A 21,436-nucleotide genomic window follows, 5' to 3' on the forward strand; every position below is an offset into this window, starting at 1 on the left:
CAAGGTCAAGGGTGATTGTTTTTTTCTAAATAACCATTCCTCCTTTAAATTTATTTGTGCTTTTAAAAATCCTTAAATATAAGTCCATTCATATTTAACTTTTAAAATTCTCAACTACATGTTTGGTTTATGATACCAAAAACCAGAACATAAAACTCATAATGAGTTCATATGTGAATCATTCAAGTATACAATTTCAGTTCTGATAAATTAACAGTAAATGGTGCTTACAGATTTGACATCTGGAACTCACTGGAAACAGTTACTCAACTTACCTGGTGCTAATCCAGCAGCAGCAGGGCTTCCCATGGATGGGTGGGAGAAAACTTGAGAGAAGGCAGACGTGTTTGACTGGGACAGGTTACTCAGCCTGGAGGTTGATCCTCCTTTAGGAATAAACTCGCTTGCGGTGGGATTTGGTGTCTATTTAAAAATCAAATATAGTAAGTTAACATACTTTAAGCCCCAAAAAGACATTTAATCTACTAGGCATTATTCCACAGTGCTTTATTTACTGAGTAAAATAGTTTATTGAAAGAATTTACAAGTGTTTTAGTTTCCATATTTTAATGTGTAATATAATTTCTTAAAGGAAATTTGATAATCAAATTTGAGGGTTTTAATCATTTTGTTTACATAATTTAACCCCAGTAACATGTAAAATTTGCCTTTATTGTCAAGCATGCATCATTACCAAACTATCCTAACACGTTTTAGAGAACTGGGAGGTTGGGACTACCTCAAAACTGAGCAACAAGTTTCAAATTTAATATCTTTAAACCAATTCTACCAAGAAAAACATCCACTGCCTTTTTTCTAAAATTATTCACTTCCTTCCTTTTTGTCAGCACTAAGACATTTCCCCAACAATATGGTGCCATTTATTTAAGCAACAAAGACCAAAAAAAACACCCCACTTAAAAACAAGGCAAACATGAAAGGAATCAAAATATAATACAAAATAAACAGAGACCCCAATGCCTATGCACTATCACATGTGATTTATTATATTAAAAATATTTTACTATGAGAGCACATAGGAAAAAATTTTTTTCAAAGTGATACTATACTACAACTTTTATATATTCAAATGGTATGGTACTTTTGACTTTAAGACTACTAGAACATTAACAGACTGTATATCAAATTCATAAAAAGTCCATATTTTGTCTGTGTTGAATTTCCACAGGAGGCATAAAATTTTTTAAATGGACTAATTATTATTCAACACAAGAACAACTTCTCTATCTGATATAAATGATACTTTAAACTGCCAACTTAAAGTTCAAAATTCTAAGTTTAGAAGGTAACAAGTCAACATGCTAAGCTAATAGTAAATTCTAAAACAGATGATGTTACCAGCTAGGAGCAAGCTAAAATTGAATACAAAGTGATAAAATATAGAAGAAATCTGTGTTTAATTAAAATATATTAGAAATACAGAATTAGCCTCATTTACTTCCACATCTAAGACATAAAATTCTGAAAAAGATCAATCAGTGCTGAGCCAAAATGCATTTTCCAAAAAGAAAAAAATCCTCTTTTATCACTTAAATGTATTTTTAAAAACTTTTCAAATTCTGAAGTTTTCTAAAACAGTGGCATATTCTTTAAATAGATGGCCAATTCCTTAATTTCTGGAACAGAAAACAAACCACTGCATTTTACTGATGTAGCACTTCCTAAGTATAAGGGACCAAATGGCTACTAACATGACATATATGTCAGAGCCAGTTAACCCTAAATCTATCTTAGAAGATGAGGGTCAAGATAAAAAGCCATCATATATCTTGGTAAAAGAATCCAAACTGCCTTGGAGAGATGGGGACCTCAGATTACAATTTTACTAGGAAAGAGCAAAATTAAACATGGAAAATTATATGCACATACGAACATTTTAGAATATTCCTGAAACAGGTATTACCCAGTTTCAATTTCACATATATCTTACAATTACAGTGAATAACAGACTATGATTTCAAAGCTGAGTTTCTCTAATTTAAATCTATTCTTAATTACTTTAAAAGCCTATTTTTAAGTTACCCTAAAAGAAGAAAAAGGAGGGAAAAGTCCATTTTACCTCCTAAAAAAAATTACACATCTTGATAACAAATGATAAAGGTCCTCCAAATTTATTACAATAGAAGTTATTAAAATTAACATAACTATTAAAATTTACACACTAAACTGCAACTTCTAGAGAGTCAGTAACTGCAGATGGCCAAAAACCTACCCAACAGTGAACTTAAATTAAGAAATAAAAAGAAAGGTCTAAAATCCTCCCTCCTTTCCTAATTTAATATCTCTTGAGTGGGTGGTTTGGGAGTTTGTTTTATTCAGATGTGAGCACTTGAGATTAGAGAAAAAAATAAAAGAATTTACCTGGTAGAAAAAAGAAGTATATGGGATTTAGGTACAAAGAAAAAAACCTCAAGTCTAGTAATAAGAGAGTAGAGAACTATTAATAGATAACTGTAGCCAGATCAGAGAACTATCGTATATGTTTAAAGTAATAATCAGAAAATAAGACCTAATCTAGTATACTTTTTCATGACAAAACTCTTCTAAATAATTGCAATAAAAAAAGATGCATTCTTAAAATTTCTTTAACATTACTGGTTTAAGAGTTTTACAAAAGCTATAAAACTATAAAAACTATTAGAAAAATAGCACAAACATACACATTTAACATGTTCAGAATAATACTTTTCTGAAAGATAAAACAAAACTGGTAACAAAAACTAATACCACATTAAAATTAAATATCTGTTAGAAAATAAACTATTTCTTTTAGGTTTAGGAGACAAATGTTTTAACTAGGAAGAAGACTCAAGGACATGAATTATACAAATTATTTGTCTGACTTGAACAACACTAAGAAATATGAAATAAATTGTGAGAAAAAATCAAAGTAAACAGTAAGAAAAATCAAAGTTTTACCATCCTACCCTATGATTTAAACAATCCCTTCCTAACTACTTAGATATGTCGCTATAATAATAATTTTTTTTTTTTTACAAAATATACAGATAAGCAATAATTTTTACTCTCAAATTTAAATCCTAATTTGTATTAATATCTTAAACAGCTCTAAATGTACGTCTAAAAAAAATTGACATTTATTCAGGTCAAATAATAGACATTCACTTTGTGAGATTTTATCAATAAATATAGTTTTAAGTTCTCATACACTTAAAATTTACCCTGGAGTTTTGTACCAAAAAAAAAAAAATGCTTCTTATATAGTGAGTTCTCCAAAATGACACCATCCTGTGACATTTGGATATGACCCTTACCTGTGAACACAAATATACTGAATCAAGAGTCCTGACCTTTAGCTTAAAAAGTGTTGTTGTAATTATCACTATATCTTAAATGATATGATAATGTTTCAATTCAGATATGCCACCCAACTGATCATTTCCTATCTACAAATGACCAATAAAGGCCTTTACAAATAATTTTCAGATGAAGTTTTTAACTCAGGTTTAATACAATTTCATGCTTTTCTACTACCATATTATTCCATGGAAACTGTTATTTTTAAAGTAAAATTCAGTTTTTAATACTTTGGTGTACTACACTAAAAATAGAATATAAGACTACAATAAGATAACCATAAATTGAGAAACTAATTTAATAAACAGTGCAACAAGATAAAAGTGCAGCTATCAAAATCTTTAAAAATTAGGTAGAAAGACAGGAAGAGGTTTATTACATTGAATTGAAACAGGACACAAGGTATTATATAATATTTCATTGCAAATACATAAAAAGAGGTCTATAAAAAGTTGTCTTACAATGATGAAATGAATGACTGAGAAACTACTAATACTCATGAATATTGGTCAGGGTTTTCTAAATCACACAGCAAACTCATAAAATCATAAAATACATTCTGTGGTACAGCTCCTTACAGAGAATTCAGCTTGCTTTCTCTGCTTTATTTAATGGCTTTATAAATTGACAGTATTAATCTTTCTACTCTGAGTGAAACACGACCTGGTGACTTCTTAACAGCTTTATTTAGATATAATTGGCATATAATAAACTGCACATATTTAAAATGTATTTTGATAGCTCTTGACATAAGTATACAACCATGAAACCATTAACCAAATCAAGATAATGAACATATCCATCTGCTAAGTCTCCACAGGCCTCTTTTAAATACTTCCTCCTCTCCACCCTTCTCAGCTCCCTCCCACCCCACCCCCTCCAGTGACCAGCTTTCTGTCACTATAGATTAGTCTGCATTTTCTAGAACTTTATATAAATGAATCATATATTCATCTGTATGTATTGTTTTGACTGGCTTCTTTGGCTCAGCTTCAAGATTCATCCATGTCATTACATCTACCAATATTTCATTTGTACTGCTTAATATTCAATAATGTCAGTATACCACAATTTGTTTATCCTTTCATCTGTTGGACAATTAGATTGTTTCCAGTTTTTGGCTATTACAAATAAAGCTACTATGAACATTCATGTACAAGTCTTTATATGTACATGCTTCATTACTCTTGGTCAAAAACCTAGCAGTGAATGGTATATGTATGTGTATATATGAGAACCTTTAAAAAAATTGGTAAACTGTTCTCCAAAGTAGTTGTACTATTTTACTATGTCCCCCAGCACTGTATAACAGAGTAAGCTGCTTTGTGTTGTCAGGAATACTTGCTCTGGTTAATCTTTTTCATTTTGGACATTCTAATATCTCATCATGGTTTAAATTTGCATTTCCCAAAGGACTTATTTGCCATTCTGTATCTTCTTCAGTAAAGTGTCTATGCACATTTTTTGACCATTTTATTGGTTTTTTTGGTCTTGTTTTCTATTATGTAATTTTTAGAGTTCTTCATATATTCTGGATAGAAATCTTTTGCCAGACACATGATTTACAAATATTTTCTCCCCGTCTATAATATGTCTCTTTATTCTCCATTTGTAGAATTTGCACTATTTCTTCCTTAAATATTTGGTAGAATTCACCAGTGAAGCTATCTGGGCCTTCTTGTGGGAAGGTTTTTAATTATAAATTCAATTTCTGTAATAGATGTAGAGCTAATCACGTGAACTATTACTTCTTGAGTGAACTTGGGTTGTTCGTGTCTTTCAAAGATCTGATCCATTTCAACTCTTGCCAAATTTATTGCCATGTAGTAGTTCATAATATTCTCTTAGTATCTTAATAATATCTGTGGAATCTATCTGGATATTCTTTCTGGATATTGGTAATTTCTGTCTTTTATCTTTTTTTCCTAATCTAGCTGGCTAGCTATTTACCAATTCTATGAATCTTCTCAAAGAACCAGCTTTTGGTTTCATAAATTTTTCTATATTGTTTTTGTTTTCTATTTTACAGACTTCTACTCTGTTCTTAATTATTTGCTTTGCTTGGGTTTAACTTGCTTTTCTCTTTCTAGTTCTTAAGGTTGAAACCAAGATCATTGATTTGGGAACCTTTCCTCTTTTTTAATATAGGAATTTAGTACTATAAAATTCCCCGTGATTACTGCTTTAGTAGCACCCTATATCTCCTTACATTTTCATTTTCATTCAGTTCAAAAAACTTTCTAATTTCCCTTTCTATTTCTTCTTTGACCCCTGAGTAATTCAGATGTGTCTTATTCCAAATACCTGAAGATTCTCCAAAGATCTTTCTGCTATTGATTTTTAATTTAATTCCATGTGGTCAGAGAATATATTTTGTATGACTTGAATCCTTTTAAACTTATGGAGACTTGTTTCATGACCCAGAACTGGTCTGTCTTGGTCAATGTTCCATGTGCACCTGAAAAGATTATGTATTTGGCTATTGTTGGGCAGAGAGTTCTACAAATGTCAATTAGGACAAGCTGGTTGTTAGAGTTGTTCAAGTCTCCTATCTCCTTACTGATTTCCTGTCACCTTCTGTTACTGAAAGAGGAGTGTTAAAATCGCTATTGTTGCCTATTTCATACATTTTAAAGCTCTATTACTGGGAGCTTAAACATTTAAAAATGGTATATCAATCCTCTTGACGAACCGTCCCCTTTATCAGATGACCCTCTTTATACCTGGTAATATTTTGTGCTCTGAAATCTACTTTGTCCAATATGAACGTTGCCATTCCAGTTTTCTTTTGACTAGCACAACTTTTAACCTATTTTTGTCATTTTCTTTAAAGTAGGTTTCTTGTCAGCTTCATACAGTTGAATCTTGCATGTTTTTAATCCAACCTGAAAATCTGTGCCTTTTATTGTGATATTTGTAGTACTTACATTTAATGTGATTACTGACATGACTGGGTTTAAATTTATCATCTATTTCTTTTCTATTTGTTCCATCTGATGTCCTTTGTCCTTTTTTTTTTTTTTTTTTTTGTCTTCTTTGGGATTAACTGAATATTTTCATGATTTCAGTTTATCTCCTCTCTTGACTTATTAGCTGTAACTCTGTCTGTTTTAAAGTATGTATCTTTAACTTACCATCAACTGTCTTAGTCCGCTGGAGCTGCCATAACAAAATACCATACATCAGGCACCTTAAACAACAGAAATTAATTTTCTTACAGTTTTAGAGACTGGGAGTACAAGATCAAGGTGCCAGCGGAATTGGTTTCTCCTGAGGCCTCTCTCCTTGGCTTGTAGATGGCTGCCTTCTCCCCATGTGACCTTTTCTCTGTGTCCTGGCATACCAGGCACTTCTTCCTCTTCTTATAAGGACAAAGTCATATTAGATTAGGGACCCACTCTTACGACCTCATATAACCTTAATTACCTCTTTGAAAGCCCCCTCTCCAAATACAGTCACATTAGGGCATAGGGCACAATTCCATCCATAACACTGATCATCCAGCCTTATTATTACTTCAAATACAGTATAAGAAGCTTACAATGTTGTGTTTCCATTTCTCCCTTCTTGGACTTTTTGCTATTGTCGTATTTTTCTATATATGTCATAAACCCTTTAAACCCACTGTTACTATTTTTGTTTTGAACAATCAATTATCTTTCAAACAGAGTTAAATTATAAGGGAAAACATTTCTTATATTCACTCATGTAGTTACTGTTTCTGGTGGTGGTCACTCCTTTGTGCATGTCCAGATTTCCACAAGGTATCATTTTCCTTCTGCCTAAAGTACTTCCTTTAATTAAAGCATATATCTGCCAGTGATGAATTCTTTCAACTTCTGTGTGTTTAAAAAGTCTTTATTATGCTTTTAAAATTTTTTTTTATTTTGAAATAATTTAGTATTCACAAAAAGTATCTTTCACAATCTTTCACCAAAAATAACATCTTACATAATGATAGTACATTTTTAAAACGATGAAATTAACACTGGTGCAATAATTTTAACTAAACTACACACCTAATTTAAATTTCACCAGTTTTCACATGCACTTGTTTGACTGCTTTTTTTTTTTTTTTTTGCAGCCGGCCAGTATTGACTCATTCAGGATATTTTTTCCAAGTGCAGAATTCTAGGTTGACATTATTTTTCTTCCTATATTTTAAAGATACTACTACACTGTTTTCTGACTTATTTCCAATGAGGAATATGTTACCTGTATCCTTGTTCCTCAAAAATGGGTCTTTGTTTCCCTAGAGCTGCTGTCTTTGATGTGCCTGGTGTAGTTTCCTTTATGTTTCTAGTGCATGGTTCACTGAGCTCCTTGAATCTCTGGGTTCACAGTTTTAATCAAATTAGGAAAATATTTGCTCATTGTTTCTTAAAATATTTTTTCCATACACCCCACCTGTCCCGCATCAGGGGACTCCAATTACAAGTACATTAGGCTGCTTGATGTTACCCCACAGCTCACTTTTCCTATGTGTGGTTTTTAGGACATTTTCTGTTGCTATGCCTTCAAGTTCACTATCTTCTCTTCTGCCATGCCTAATCTGCCACTAATCCCATTCAATATATTTTTCATTTCAGACATTGTAGTTTTTAAATTTTTGGATTTTTTAAATATATGTTCTACGCCTGCACTAACATGTTTAATCTTTCTTCCAGCTTCTAAAACATATGGAATACAGTTATAACAACTGTTCTGATGTTCTTATATACTACTTCTGCTTCATGTAATTTGACTGATTACATCCTCTTCTCTTTATGGGTCTTACTTTCCTACTGGTAATTTTTGATTGGATTACAAATACTGTAACTTTTACCATGTTGGGTGTGGGATATTTTTGTATTCCTATAAATATTCTTGACCTTTGTTCTCCATTGCAGTTAACTGCTTAAAAATTAGTTTGATCCTTGCAGGTCTTACTTTTAAGCTTTGTTAGGAAGGACCAGGGAAGCATTTATCCTAAGGCTAATTTGGCCCCACTAGTGAGACAAATGCTCCCCCACTACCCTACATGATGCTTCATGAATTATGAAGTTTCCCACGTTGGCTAGTGAGAACAGGAACTATTCTTGGACTTGTGTGAGCTCCGAGAATTTTTTTCTGTGATCTTCTCTGCAATTTCTTTTTTCCAGCTTGGGTAGCCTCCTCATTCACATTCACTGATCAATACTCAGCTGAAGACTCCAGGTAACCCTTTGCAAATCTCCAGAGTTCTCTTCTGTGTGTGAGCTCTCTCCTCTTCAGTACTTTTTCTTGTGAACTAAAGCAAACTTAGCCACTGTGGACTTGCAGTTTGATCTCCTCAATTCAGGCACATCACCAGGATTCACCTGAGGTCCCTCTTCCTGCAGCAGGCCTGCAAAATCTCCCAAGGCAGCAAGCTGGGTAATCACAGGGCTCACCTCATTTGTTTTCCATTTTTCAGGGCTCACTGTCTTTTGTCACCTGATATTTAAAATGTTAAAAACTATTGGTTCATATATACTTTGTTCATGTTTTTAGCTATTTCTGGAGAGAGGGTAAGTCTATTCCCTGTTCTTCTATTTTGGCCAGATGATGAATCTAGTGGTAATGTTTTTAAAACATTAAAAAATTATTTGATCTTAAATTATCAATATAGAAAATTTGGCCAACTCTTTTGGGTTAGCTCAGACACCCACTAGTAGAGAGATGCTTTTCAACTATCCTTTCAAAAACTTATGAGCAAATCAATCTACTTCTTATAAAGTTGGTTTTTCTTTTCAAGTTCTGTTGTGCTTTACGTATCACCTCTTTCCTAAACAGATAAATTATGCCACAGTTCAATTAACCATCCTTTTTATAAAGCAAATATCGCTGAAGCACCAAGTCACGGACTCTATTCTACATCTTAAATATATCTTGAATTCAACTACTTCTACCCATATCACTGTCAATGCTCTAGTCCAGGCCAACAGCAGCATCACTCCAACTAACTGACCTGACTCCAATCTTTCTCAACTCCGTTTCGACTTCCACCTTTCAGCCAGGATAAAAAAGAATAAGAGTGACAAGCAGAAAAAGAGGAAATTAAGGAGGGAGAAGAAGAGGAGGGAAGAAAAAAAGAGAAGGAAACTTTTCTTTGATGACTTCACTAATTATACTAATTATATAATTAGACTGACCGTGTCAAGTCTTCACTGTCCTTGGCTGACTTAAGACAATAAAAAACAGGAGATAAAATGCTGGTATTAATCTTTACCTGATATATGTTTTTCCAAAACCAGAGACTTCAATCTCCTATCTTCACGGTTCTTCTTTCCCCTCTGGGGTGACAAAGGAGCACAGTTGGGGCTAATTTAAAAGATTCATGCCCAAAGTAGGGGTGTGTGCGTGGGTGTGTGTGGGGGGGGTGGGGTGTGTCTTGGCAAAAGCAAAGAGAAGTAAATTATTTGGGAAGGTAGAAGAGGGGGTACTAATAATGAAGAAGAAAGGCAGGGCTAGAGAACTCCTTTGTCTTGCTAAAATGATCTAAAAAGACATAAAATGATGAGAACCTGAGATATAAAGAGCAGCCGTATTCAAAACTATTTTTATTAGTTTTCGATGTTTATAAATAACCCAGAATAAAGAGGAACAGAGTGGGGTGGAAAGGAGAAGTCAAATGGCCACCATTCAAATGAAACCAGAGCCTTCAAGTTCACATTTCCACAAGACTTTTTAAAAAATTTTATGGGTTGTTATTTCCCTTATTTCAAGCATATCCAAATATGGTCAATTTAAAATTTATTATCAAAATATACTCAACTTCTGAGTTATCCAGAAGCTGACCTCTTTAAAACCAGTGAAATTTCATCTTATAAGCTGAAAGGAACATCTAAATACTATTACTATCATGAAATTAGTCTAGTAATACAGTTTGTAAATTTTCTGAAGCAAACTGAGTTTTCTGATTTAAGCACTCAAGTAGAGGAAATATAATTTTCTAAATCAGATAAAGTTGGTGAAGAGGGTTGGAAAAAGTTGATCACTAATATTTCCAAGAGATTCACAAGTTCTCCTATTAATAACTTAATAATCTTAAGGGGAAAGTGGCATGTGTATGTTGGAACCTGCCAAATAAAGATCAATTTAGTAATAAGCTTTATGTTATGATAGAGAAAAACGAAAAAATTTCTATGCATTCAGCATAATGTATTTATCTGTATATAACAGCTTAAAGCTATAGGTACCTAAATTTCCAAACATATTTGTTAGTTCATACTTTACAAAATTTGTCAGAAATGGGTAATACTATAAGTATTTCCAATAATCTGCTGGTATACCCTTCTTGAGAACTGTTTGATAAGTTGTATCAAAATGAAAAACAAGGATGTCCTTTGAGAAAAATGACACAAATGGGAAAGATAAGTTTAGCACAGCATTTTTTAATTTATGACCTTTTTGGGGGGCGACAGCTGGCTGGTAAGGGGATCTGATCCCTTGATCTTGGTGTTATCAGCACCATGCTCTAACCAAGTGAGCTAACCAGCCAGCCCTATTTATGACTTTTTTTTTTTTTAAGAATCTGGTCATGTGGATTATGGTACACATAATAGTATAGCTATTAAAAATTACGTGGATCAATATATTTTTATTTAACATGGAAACAGGCCCATACCACTGTTGAGCAGAAGTAAAATAAAAATTAAGCTACAAAACAGCAGTGATACTAAATTGATGCTTATGTAAAACGATTTACTTTTGCCTGAGAGAGGGGTCAGGGGGAGCATGTGTGCTTGCACGTGTGTAAACGGATGCTAAAAAATGTTCACTAAAATGTTAACAGAGATGTTATCTCTGGGTGGTGAAGTGGCTCTGGATAATTTTTTTCTTTGTACTTTTCTATTGTTATCTACATTTTTACAAAAGAGTTTCAAGAAAGATTGTTAAGATTTGTAAATTATGAAACCACTCACAGCATTCCTTTTTCATTTGCATATTATCACTAAATAAAAGAGTGGTAGTATTATAAAAACTCGCATGAAATATGCACCATTTAAATGAAACCAGCAGAATCAATGCATATAGAAACAGAAAATCTGTATCTGGAGGACAGAGACATTTAAAAACAAAACCAGAGGAACTGCTTGTCTGCTATTAAAAGAATCCGAGGTTATTTACATGTCAAAGTGCTCCAATAACAGTAATCATAAACAGTCACAGGGCATACCTCCTTGTTCATTCCCAGTATTACTTTTCCTAAAAGGAGTGAAAATTATCCATTCAGGCCAATTAATGAATAGTCCAGGAAAGTGAGATGATCACAGGATTCCAGAGAGGCAAGAATAACTTTATATAGCCAAAGATATCTTCTATACCTATGCATATCTTCTACCCATAGCTATATAATAGTAAAACCTATTTGTCACATTCTACAATAAGTAGAGATATTTATTTAGAGGCATTATTCCTAATCAAGAATTCTGCCATATTTAATCACACAATTTAACATATAGGCATATTAAGATTTTCAAATGTTTTCCACAATAATATCTTATGTCATGAAACTATGCCAAGGGAAAATTTAAGAAAATGTATAAAGCATTACATTTTAGGACTAACATTAAGGCCAAATACTCATCTAGCTAGATAATCACTAATCCAGGTTCATTCACTCAATTATTTGAATATCTAATACATAAAAGATACTGTGCTAGGCACTGTGCTAAGTACTGTGGAGAAGAAAGACATATAAAACACAGACACTGTGTTCTACAAGTTCACAGGGTGGCATTTCACAGGTGTAGAATGCATCCTGAACCCCCTTCCACACTTCCAAGAGCTCCGAACATCCACGTATCAAAAAAAAAAAAAATTATTAAGCATCTACAATGTGCCATATACTGTTAGCTTAGATTATAAGATCTATACATTAGAACAATATGGTATGTGCTAGGAAAATGTGAGCAAATGCCTAATACTGCTTATAGGTCATAAGACCATATACTTGAATTGAATCCTAAAAGACAAGTTTGCTGAGTCAAGACAGAGAGAAGGGTACAACAAACAATGCGAATGTTTAAAGAGAATGTTCAAAGGTGGAAGCACGAAGAGCATACTATTCTTCATGGTACTTGCATGGTACTGCAAGTATCTCAGTAGGTCTGCAGCAATAAGCAACAGCAAGATCAAGAGGCACCTTGGATGTCTTCTTAAGGGATTTGGATTTTTTTCCTAATGACAAAAACAGATGACAAAGGTGAGAGGCAAGATCAGATAATAAGGTAATGGTTTAAAAGATAAAACCAGCAGCAGGAACCCAAATAACAGACTACAATAACAATAGTCCAAGTAACAAACAAAGGTGGACCTAAATCATAACTCAAGAGTAAGTGTGAAGACAATTTCAAAGTAGCACAAGCAACAGATCTTAGTGGCTAAAGGATCTGGCAAGAAAGGAAGAGAGAAAAGTCAAGAAGAGCTCACAGATTAGACCCTGGGTGGTTACTATAACCAAGACATATAGTCATGAATGAGTGAGTATGTACAGGTGTGTGTGAATGAAAGAACAAGTTTGAAGGAAAACACATGATGTTCATTTTAGACAGGTTGAATTTGAAGTCCTATGCCATACAGATGAAGATGTTCAGAAGAAGCTAGAAATACAATATTTAGAGTAAGTGCAGATGACTAGGAGGAAAAAAAAGTATGTGGGAGTCAAATGTGAATAAGGAGTAGCTGAAGTAATGAAGATATGTGAGATCACCAAAGAGCACTATGAGAAGTAAAAGAGAAGTCAACAGCAGAGCTTGGGAAAGCTCTAGAGGGCAGGACAAAAGACAAGAGGTCTTCAAAAAAGGCTAATAAAGAACAGTCTAAGAGCTAAGAGAACAAAAGTTTCAAGGAAAGGGGGATGGTCTAGTGTCGACTACAGAAGAAAGCTGTTAGTTTTGGCAGTAAGATAACCTTATCAAAAACAGCTTCCATAGAATGGTGAAAGAGAAAATACTGGGAATTAAGGGATCAATAAAAGGTAGAAAAGTAGCTACTATAAGAAGAAATCACTTCCCAAATTTTATTGCTGTTTCCCAAATGTACTGATCAATATGACATGTTTTATAAACTAAGGGGAAGGAATCAATGTAGAGGGAAAAACTGTCTAAAATTAAAAAGTAATAAAAGAAGGAATACATTACTAGAAGGAATAAAGATGGGTATCAGAGCATACAGTAAAAGAACACCTATTTGTCTTAAACAGGAAGAAAAGTAGTAAGAAAGGGTATAAATGAAAATGTTGTAGAGGTAGAAAGCTGACACACGAGGCAATTCATTCTCAACGGTATTTTTTTCTCCCCAAGGAACACTAAACTCTGATACATTCCATGAAAATCCTAAATTATCCCATTTCCTGGGGCCTAGACTCTAAATCACCAGAAGCAACACCAAAACCCAGAAAGTAACTTAAGACTGAAATATATCCAGTGAGTTTCTAAAACCTCCCTGGGATCTTAAAAGCACCAGTAGTAATAAGCAAGTAGAATTTACAGGAGAATTTGTGGGCCAAGAGATTTTAATGTGAGCATTCATAGAAATAAACTCTTCTTACAAGAAGTACCATTTAATCAGACTACAAGGGGAGAAAATAGCCACAAAAGATGCTGACAAGTAGATAATGAAGTCAGATGGATTCCCTAATACATCCATCAGTCCAACTGTTCTCACTCATTTATATCACTTCACTGGGTAAGCTAAAACAGTAATACTTACAATTTATGATTCATAACCCCACTATTTTCAAAAGTCTGAGACAAAATGAACACGGTTTTATTTAACATATTACTTTTCAGTAAATCTTAACCAGCTAAACTACTGCAGAAGTTTACAAAATCATGCATTTCCCACGTCCTTTCATTGAAGTTGACACCTAATTCTTATGTGAAGAAACACATTAATTTATACCTTTCAAAAAAAGCTTAAAAAAAAAAAAATTCAAGTAAGTCAGTGTTAAAATGTGGGCCCCTAAAACAGACCAAATGTTACTATCCCATTCTACACACACCATGATGCCATGTGCATATGAATGTAACTAACTACAGACTGCACCCTAAATAAATAACAAAGACCAAATTTAGGAGATAAGGCAATAAGATAAGGTAAAATTGGAATAATGAACTTTAATATCTATTATGTGCTTGGAAATTTGAATCTTCAAACAATAATTCTGCAGGGTGGGTGGTAAAATATTTCAACCCTAAGCAATGGCATTTTGTACAGCAGAACAAATGAAAAGTCTTGAATTCACATACAGATTGGTCAGGCAGAGAAATAGGTAATCATCCTAGGCAGAGACTGAAGGAAAAATCAAAGTTAATTTGCAATTAGGTGAAATAAAGTGTTGTTAATGTTGCTTCTCTGGTGATCCTCCATCTACCATCTCTTTAGTGTTTGGACTGAGATCATAAGAAAAATACAAAATAGAGAAGCTTTGTCACTAAACAACACTGTCAAGAAGTAATTAAGACAACTACCAGGCTCAGAAGATTGAAAAATGTCAAGAATATCTGGACAATGTTAAACTTTGAGTTTTTTAAAAAATGGAAGATCTCAAACATTTCAAAAGAAATCACCATCTTACGTTCTAAATCAGTTGTGATACTAAAATTAAGCAGTGGGAACATATGGTGCTATAAACCCTCCAAAAAACCTATGATTAATTTTTTTAACATATAGAAAAGTCTTAGAATAAATTACCACAAAAATTACACATATCACCCAATAAAAGAAAATTAAACAGTGGCTTTTAGAAACAAGCAAAATACCGTAAGTATACAGAAATAATAAATACATGCCCAGTCTCGAATATTTACAATCCAGTAAAAAAAGACAAACAGGTAAACAAATTTAATACAAAATACAATGAAATAACTGGTAAACACCAAGTATTATGGAAACAGTAAAAAAAAAAAAAAAAAAAAAATTTACCCCCCAGATGTCTGAACAAGTATTCACAGAGAAGGTAGCCTTTGAGCCATCTCTTGAGAGAAAAGGAGGGAAGATTTTTTTCAGGCTCAGTTAACAATTGTATAGAGATAAGAACGTACACAAAACTGATAATGGAATTCACATTATATGCAATATGAAAAAGATCCCGTATGACTACAATGTAGTAGATATGGATGGATATGGAGTGATAGCCCTAGGACAGTAGTACAAGGACAGATCTTGAAGGGTTTTGACAAAAATTACATAGAAGATGTTTATGTGTAGTGCATAAACTATGGCGGTTGTTGTAAAAAAAAGGAAAGAAGGAAAAGATATTGTAGACTTTTAAAGAACAGGGATTAGAGGCAGACAATATTGTAGGAAAATCTCAGGATTTAGAATTAAATATATCTTGGCTAGAATCCTAGTTCTACAACTTACTAGCAGTAGGCTTTTTTAAAGGGCAATTTCCATATTTGTCAAATGGGGATAATATATAACTATTGTTAAAAAAGAATTAATACAATAGCAAATGTGCAATTTCTTTCAATTAATGAGTAGTCAAACCTCAGTTTCCTTCTCATAAGGGGTAGAAACTGAGAGATGACAGGAAAGGAGAAATCTAATTATAATTAGTCTCAGTGACTGGGAAGATGATAATGCCATCAACTGAAGAAATGTATGAGAATAAGAGAAGCAGCAGATTTGGAAAATAGAAAAATAAGCTGAGTTTTAGGCATGCCAGATTTGCAGTGATAGTGGGATATACTATCTGCACACAAAGATATTAGATGACACAAAGAATGTGGATCTTTAACTCAGAAGAGAGTTCTAACAGAAATAAAATTTCAGGAATCAACAGCAAAGAACACATGAACCAAAAACAGGAGCTCACAAGGAGTCAGGAATAAAACAGAGTTAAGAATGCAAAGAGGAAAGAGTTTCAAAACTAAAGATAGCCAAGAGTATTGACTACTGGATAAAGCTGCTAGATTTGGTAATTAAGGAGATCTCTGGCCAACTCTGGGAGCAGTTGCAGCAAAAGTTTGATGATACCAAACCACAGACAGTTAAGGAATAAATGGGTGGTAGAGAGATGAGAGAAAAGAATAGAAATTACTCCAAGAGTCCCCAAATGGGAACTTCACAAACATAGTAACGGAGACTAAATGAGTACTATCAATACTTCAAACAGCCATATGGAGACTAAATTTACCCTTTACAAAGCTACAAAAGACTAAGGAAAATATTAAGTTTCTTTGATTCTCTAGTTAGCGATTCCATACACATATTTTAAAATAAAAACATGAATCACTGTTATATAAATGTCAAGTTTAATAGACTCTTTCAGATCATGACATTCTTGGTAGAAAATAAAAAGATTACTAAGTAATAAAGGGTTAGGAATTATGAGCTCCTGAAAGAAATCCAACAGTGAAAGAATAATGCAATACGAATGACTGTATTTTATCACTGAGTTCAAACACACAAAGATTTTGTTGTTGTTGAGTTTTTTGTTGGTTAGCTGGTTGGTTTTCTTTCATTCTCAGAAGTGGGAGAAGGCCAAGATGTTAGGTCAAGATTAAGAAATCAATGTAAACAAACGTTTAAAGTTCCAGAAAGAAAGGTAGTTAAATGTCACTGAGAAAAAGATGAATCACAAGGAAAAAAGACTAACTTGACAAATGCTGCAATTATGCATGAGTTACAGCCCATGTCTAGTAAACTATGTATGCATTCTCATCCTCCAAAAAAATTTGTCCTACAAAAGTTGTTAACCAGTTAGATAATTAAACCAATTATACCTCTACTGCAACTAGAGCTGAGCTGTATCTCACAGAAGTGATTTTGAGTCTGACAAACATGGATTTAAATTTCTGTTCCCCTAATGACTATTTAATCTTAACATCACTTAGCTTCTCTGAAGATGGTTCTTCGTTTAATAATAACATTTATTCCATAAGCTATGAGAAAGACCAAAAGACAATATATGTAAAAAGCTTAGCACAGTGCCTGGCACGAGGTAACCATTTAAAAAACATAGCTATAATTATTAAAATAAAAAATAAATATTTCTCTGACCTTATGATTCAGAGGACTTAAGCTTTAAGGGAAAAGAAACAAATGGAACAGGAAAGATTAACATATCTGGCTGCCCAATCCTTGAAACTATTATATGTCAAAAATATAATATTAAAAAGTAAGTGTCACACAACCCCCCCCAAAATCGGTATCAAACTGATTTATATAAGTTATTTTTCTTCTACAACAGAAAGATAAAAAACTCCAATAGAAAAAATAAATATTGACATACTCTTTGTATAAACTACTCCAAATCCCCAGTTTAGGAATCCACTAGATAGATATTTTTCAATACTTCAACATGTAACTGATTATGTAAGACACTTTGGAGCTTCTAAAGTTCTAGATTTGAGGTACAGCATTCCTGACATCTTTAAAGGAAAAGAACTATTTGAAGCATAAAATAACAGAAGTATTTGAAATATTAGGTTCCGATGACATCAATTCAATCATTCACACACATTAATGCAAATCTATTACTATCCATTTTAATTAAAAATAAAGCATAATTCTAGTGTATATTCTTATACTACTCTAATGACTTTACAAGCTATACTAAAATGAGGTACCTCAAAACAGCCACTGGGAAAGGGGGCCAGCTGTGGGGACTGTGGCTACACCTCTGTACTGATCAGTGTTCCACCCTTACAACATACAAATAGTTGCAGTTTCACTTGTTATCACTTGTATCTGGTTCTTATACAGTTGGAATGGTCCAATTTATTTTCAGACTTTCTTTTTAAAACTAAAAAGTAATTGTTAACAATCCACATCAAATCTCTGTCCTGATCTCAAAGACAAGAAAAATCCAGTTAAAACAAATATACTGCTATCTATAACTAACAACATATCCAAAACTTTCCAGTGAAATTTTACATATATGATTATGTGGAAAACCCCTGGGTTTTCCTTATCTTCAGAAAAATACTGCCAAAATTTCAGTTAAAGTAAATATCACATTTTGTAATACTTTTGGAATAATTTCTTTATTCCTTTGCCTAAGGCAACACAGATACTGCTACTGTATTAATACTGAAGAGAATGAAATATTGTGGAACCTGTTTATAGTATAAGGCTGGAGACAGAAATAAAAACAAGTTGTTAACTTTCTTATACCTTTTTTTATATGATACACACGTGGAATAATAGGTTTTGGTTAGGAATATATTTTAAATACTGATTTACTCAAAGATTGGGAGGAAAGATAATCTACCTCTGACTAAATGGAAATTTTGATTATCTATATTATATAATTACCAATTTTTCAAAAATGAGAATAATTATAATCAAAATCAAAATAGAATATAAATTATTTTGTAAGTACTTCAAAATCTTATATAGAAGCTAGCTAGCCCTTGAGTTATAAAAATGCATTTTCATTATTCAGTATTGATAAGTAAAGATAATGTCAAAAAGTGAAATATATCTGTAATAATCCTAAAACAACATACTATTGAAGTTGGTTTTAGAGTAAATCCTTGACAAGTTTGTTTACATACAACTTTTATTTCCTAGTAAACATACACAAAATGATAACATATGGAGCTTACTGTTGTTCAGATTCCAAACAGATGGGACTTTCTGTAATAAATTTTATAATATGACTTTTGAATATATTACCCTGAATAACTGTGTATTAAAAATAAATTCAAATGTTAACAAAATTGAAAATGGAAAAACTAAATTTAATAAAAGAAAAGGGAAATATACTACAAGCAGGGAAAGCTCAAAAAGTCATCAAACAAAAATCATTTAGTTGGTGAATGGGCCACTAACGTTGTTTTGATTAAAAAAATGTTTTAAATGACCTAAGTATATCAGCTAAGGCATCCAATCCCTTTACAACCACCACCCCACACAGACACAGAAAGCAGCCAAGATATTCACTTGCAAAAAATGTCTAATAAAAATTTTTTTTTACCTGTAAATTGTTTTCTGTGACTCTGTTCCACCAAACCATATTGATGGGTACTCCTGATTTACACCTGTCAGCAAGGCAGCCAATGGGGTTCTTTGCTTTTCGTGCCTTTGATCCCATGGGAACTAGCCTCTCCTCCAGCATCCCCAGGCGATACTTCCTTGGCTAGGAAAAAGAAGGAAAGAAACCAGACCACTCCTAACATCCCCCACACTAATCTAAACTAACATGACTAATATACAGAAGATACTAGGAATGGTGGAATAGGAAACAAGTAAAACTTCTATGACACTCCCTCTAATGCCCTTATCACCACCCACCATCTCCCACCCCCACCCCACACCTCCAAAAGAACCCACAGTCCTAATAAGCTGAACAGTATTTTTACATATAACAACAGATGTTTTAGAGAAATACATTATAATATGATTTTATAAGACTATTTAATGACAAGAAATTAATTTCTCAGCAAAGTAAATGCTTTGCAAAATTTTTTCCACTGGCACTTACCTATTCTCATTGCAATTTGAAGAAATGGCTTCAAGGGCACAAAATACAAATTAGAAAACAAAAATTCTTCAAACTATGTATTTTTCACCTCCTCATCCTGCTACCTGATTTCCTACTAAGAATTATTCCACTTAAAAGCAGCAGCTGATTACCAAGGACTGGATTTTTTTTTAAATTCTATGCATGTTAGGCCGGAGTACAAGTCATTCAATCTTAAGTGGGCATTCAACCTAAAGTACTCAATGAAAACAAATAATTTCAGACTAAAACTACACCACAAGTTTCACTGGTCTTTTAAATCTCATTAATTTGAAGAGACTGATATTGAACTGTCCAATGAAATAATAAATTCATTGCCTAACATTATAATAAAGTTAGTAAACCATCTTAATAGTGGTTAATAGGACTTTTATATGTGAAAATTAATGATAGTTTCCACCAACTTACTTCTCTTAATTACAGCAAATTTGCACTAAGTTGCATCTTAAAGGGAATTTGTATGTACAGTTTTTACTGAAACATGCTTGGGCAGGTATCTAATTTAAAACCTGAAATAACAAAATCTATATTTACTCATTGTTCTGTCATGAGGTATAATGACTACTGAAACAAATAGTTAAAATGAAGTTTCTTAAAGGAAAAAAAAAAAAAAATGTCATAGCCAGACAAATGTGTGTGTGTGTGTGTGTGTGTGTGTGTGTAAATAAATTCTAGTATAAAGAGAACCAATTTGAAGAAAACACTTGATTTCTAAATTTCAAAAACACTGCAAATAATGCCTGTGGAAATTATTCTATGCAAATCAGATTCTCTACTCCACAGGTGGGCCTTTGCTATATTACTAATTTAAGGAAGACAAAAATAATTGAATCTTCATTAAAAAAGGCAATTAGACCTATGCAATAGTTATAGCAGTGAATAGAGTTTTATAAAGCTAAAAAAATTTACACCTTTATGCAATCTTGGACCAATCCAGTTACCCTCTATGTCTATACTAGAAGAAACTTTTTTGTATGAGAATAAGTATGTACCCTTCATGGTTCATGCCATGGAATCACATATAAGTGAAGGAACTGTAAAGCAAGTAATTTTGAGCAACATAACTCCTTGGAAAGAGTACAAGACTAAAGTTATTCGTTTATGTTCTCAGTAGACAACTACATGGCTTTGGCATACACAGGTTGAGCAAGCAACCCTAATCCAAAAATCCAAAATCTGAAATGTTCCCAAATCCAAAACTTTTTGAGCACCCACATGGCGCTCAGAGGAAATGCTCACTGGAGCAGTTCAGATTTGGGATTTTTAGATTAGGTTTGCTCACCAGTATGTATTCTACAAATATTCCAAAATAAAAAAAAAAAAAATCCAAAATCAGAAACACTTCTGGTCCCAAGGATTTCAGATTAAGGGATACTCAACCTGTAGTTACCTAATTTAAAATTTATAGTTTAGAAAATTTCTAAGCTAAAAACTATCCTAACTCTACCAGAAAAGTTCAACACATCAAAGAATACTTAATTAAAATCACAACCTGTCAAAAAGGACTTACACAAGGACACCTAAATGCCAGGCATATATCTAAATACAAGAAAATTATTGCTTTAAATGGTCTATGTATTCAGATTCTTCACAAATTCAGACTTGTTTTTGACGCAG

At 32.8% G+C, this 21,436-nt stretch overlaps 1 protein-coding gene across 6 annotated transcripts in view; it reads right to left on the reverse strand.

Moving 5' to 3' along the window:
* The window catches only part of PAN3 (poly(A) specific ribonuclease subunit PAN3), a 135,254-nt gene that overhangs the window by 67,636 nt on the left and 46,182 nt on the right, over nt 1-21,436 (reverse strand). For 5 of the 6 annotated variants that reach the window (XR_010024041.1, XM_063102001.1, XM_063102003.1 and 2 more), the window contains exons 5-6: nt 19,274-19,435; nt 276-423 (exon numbers count right to left, since the gene is read on the reverse strand). Coding sequence is in view for 5 of the 6 variants with exons in the window: in XM_063102001.1 (XP_062958071.1) it covers nt 276-423; nt 19,274-19,435 (310 nt within the window). In the remaining variant the exon portion in view is untranslated. The remainder of the gene's footprint in view (nt 1-275; nt 424-19,273; nt 19,436-21,436) is intronic. The other variant, XM_063102004.1, reaches the window with a different exon arrangement.

This window comes from Cynocephalus volans, chromosome 7, assembly GCF_027409185.1.
Source record: "Cynocephalus volans isolate mCynVol1 chromosome 7, mCynVol1.pri, whole genome shotgun sequence".
Taxonomy (NCBI): domain Eukaryota; kingdom Metazoa; phylum Chordata; class Mammalia; order Dermoptera; family Cynocephalidae; genus Cynocephalus; species Cynocephalus volans.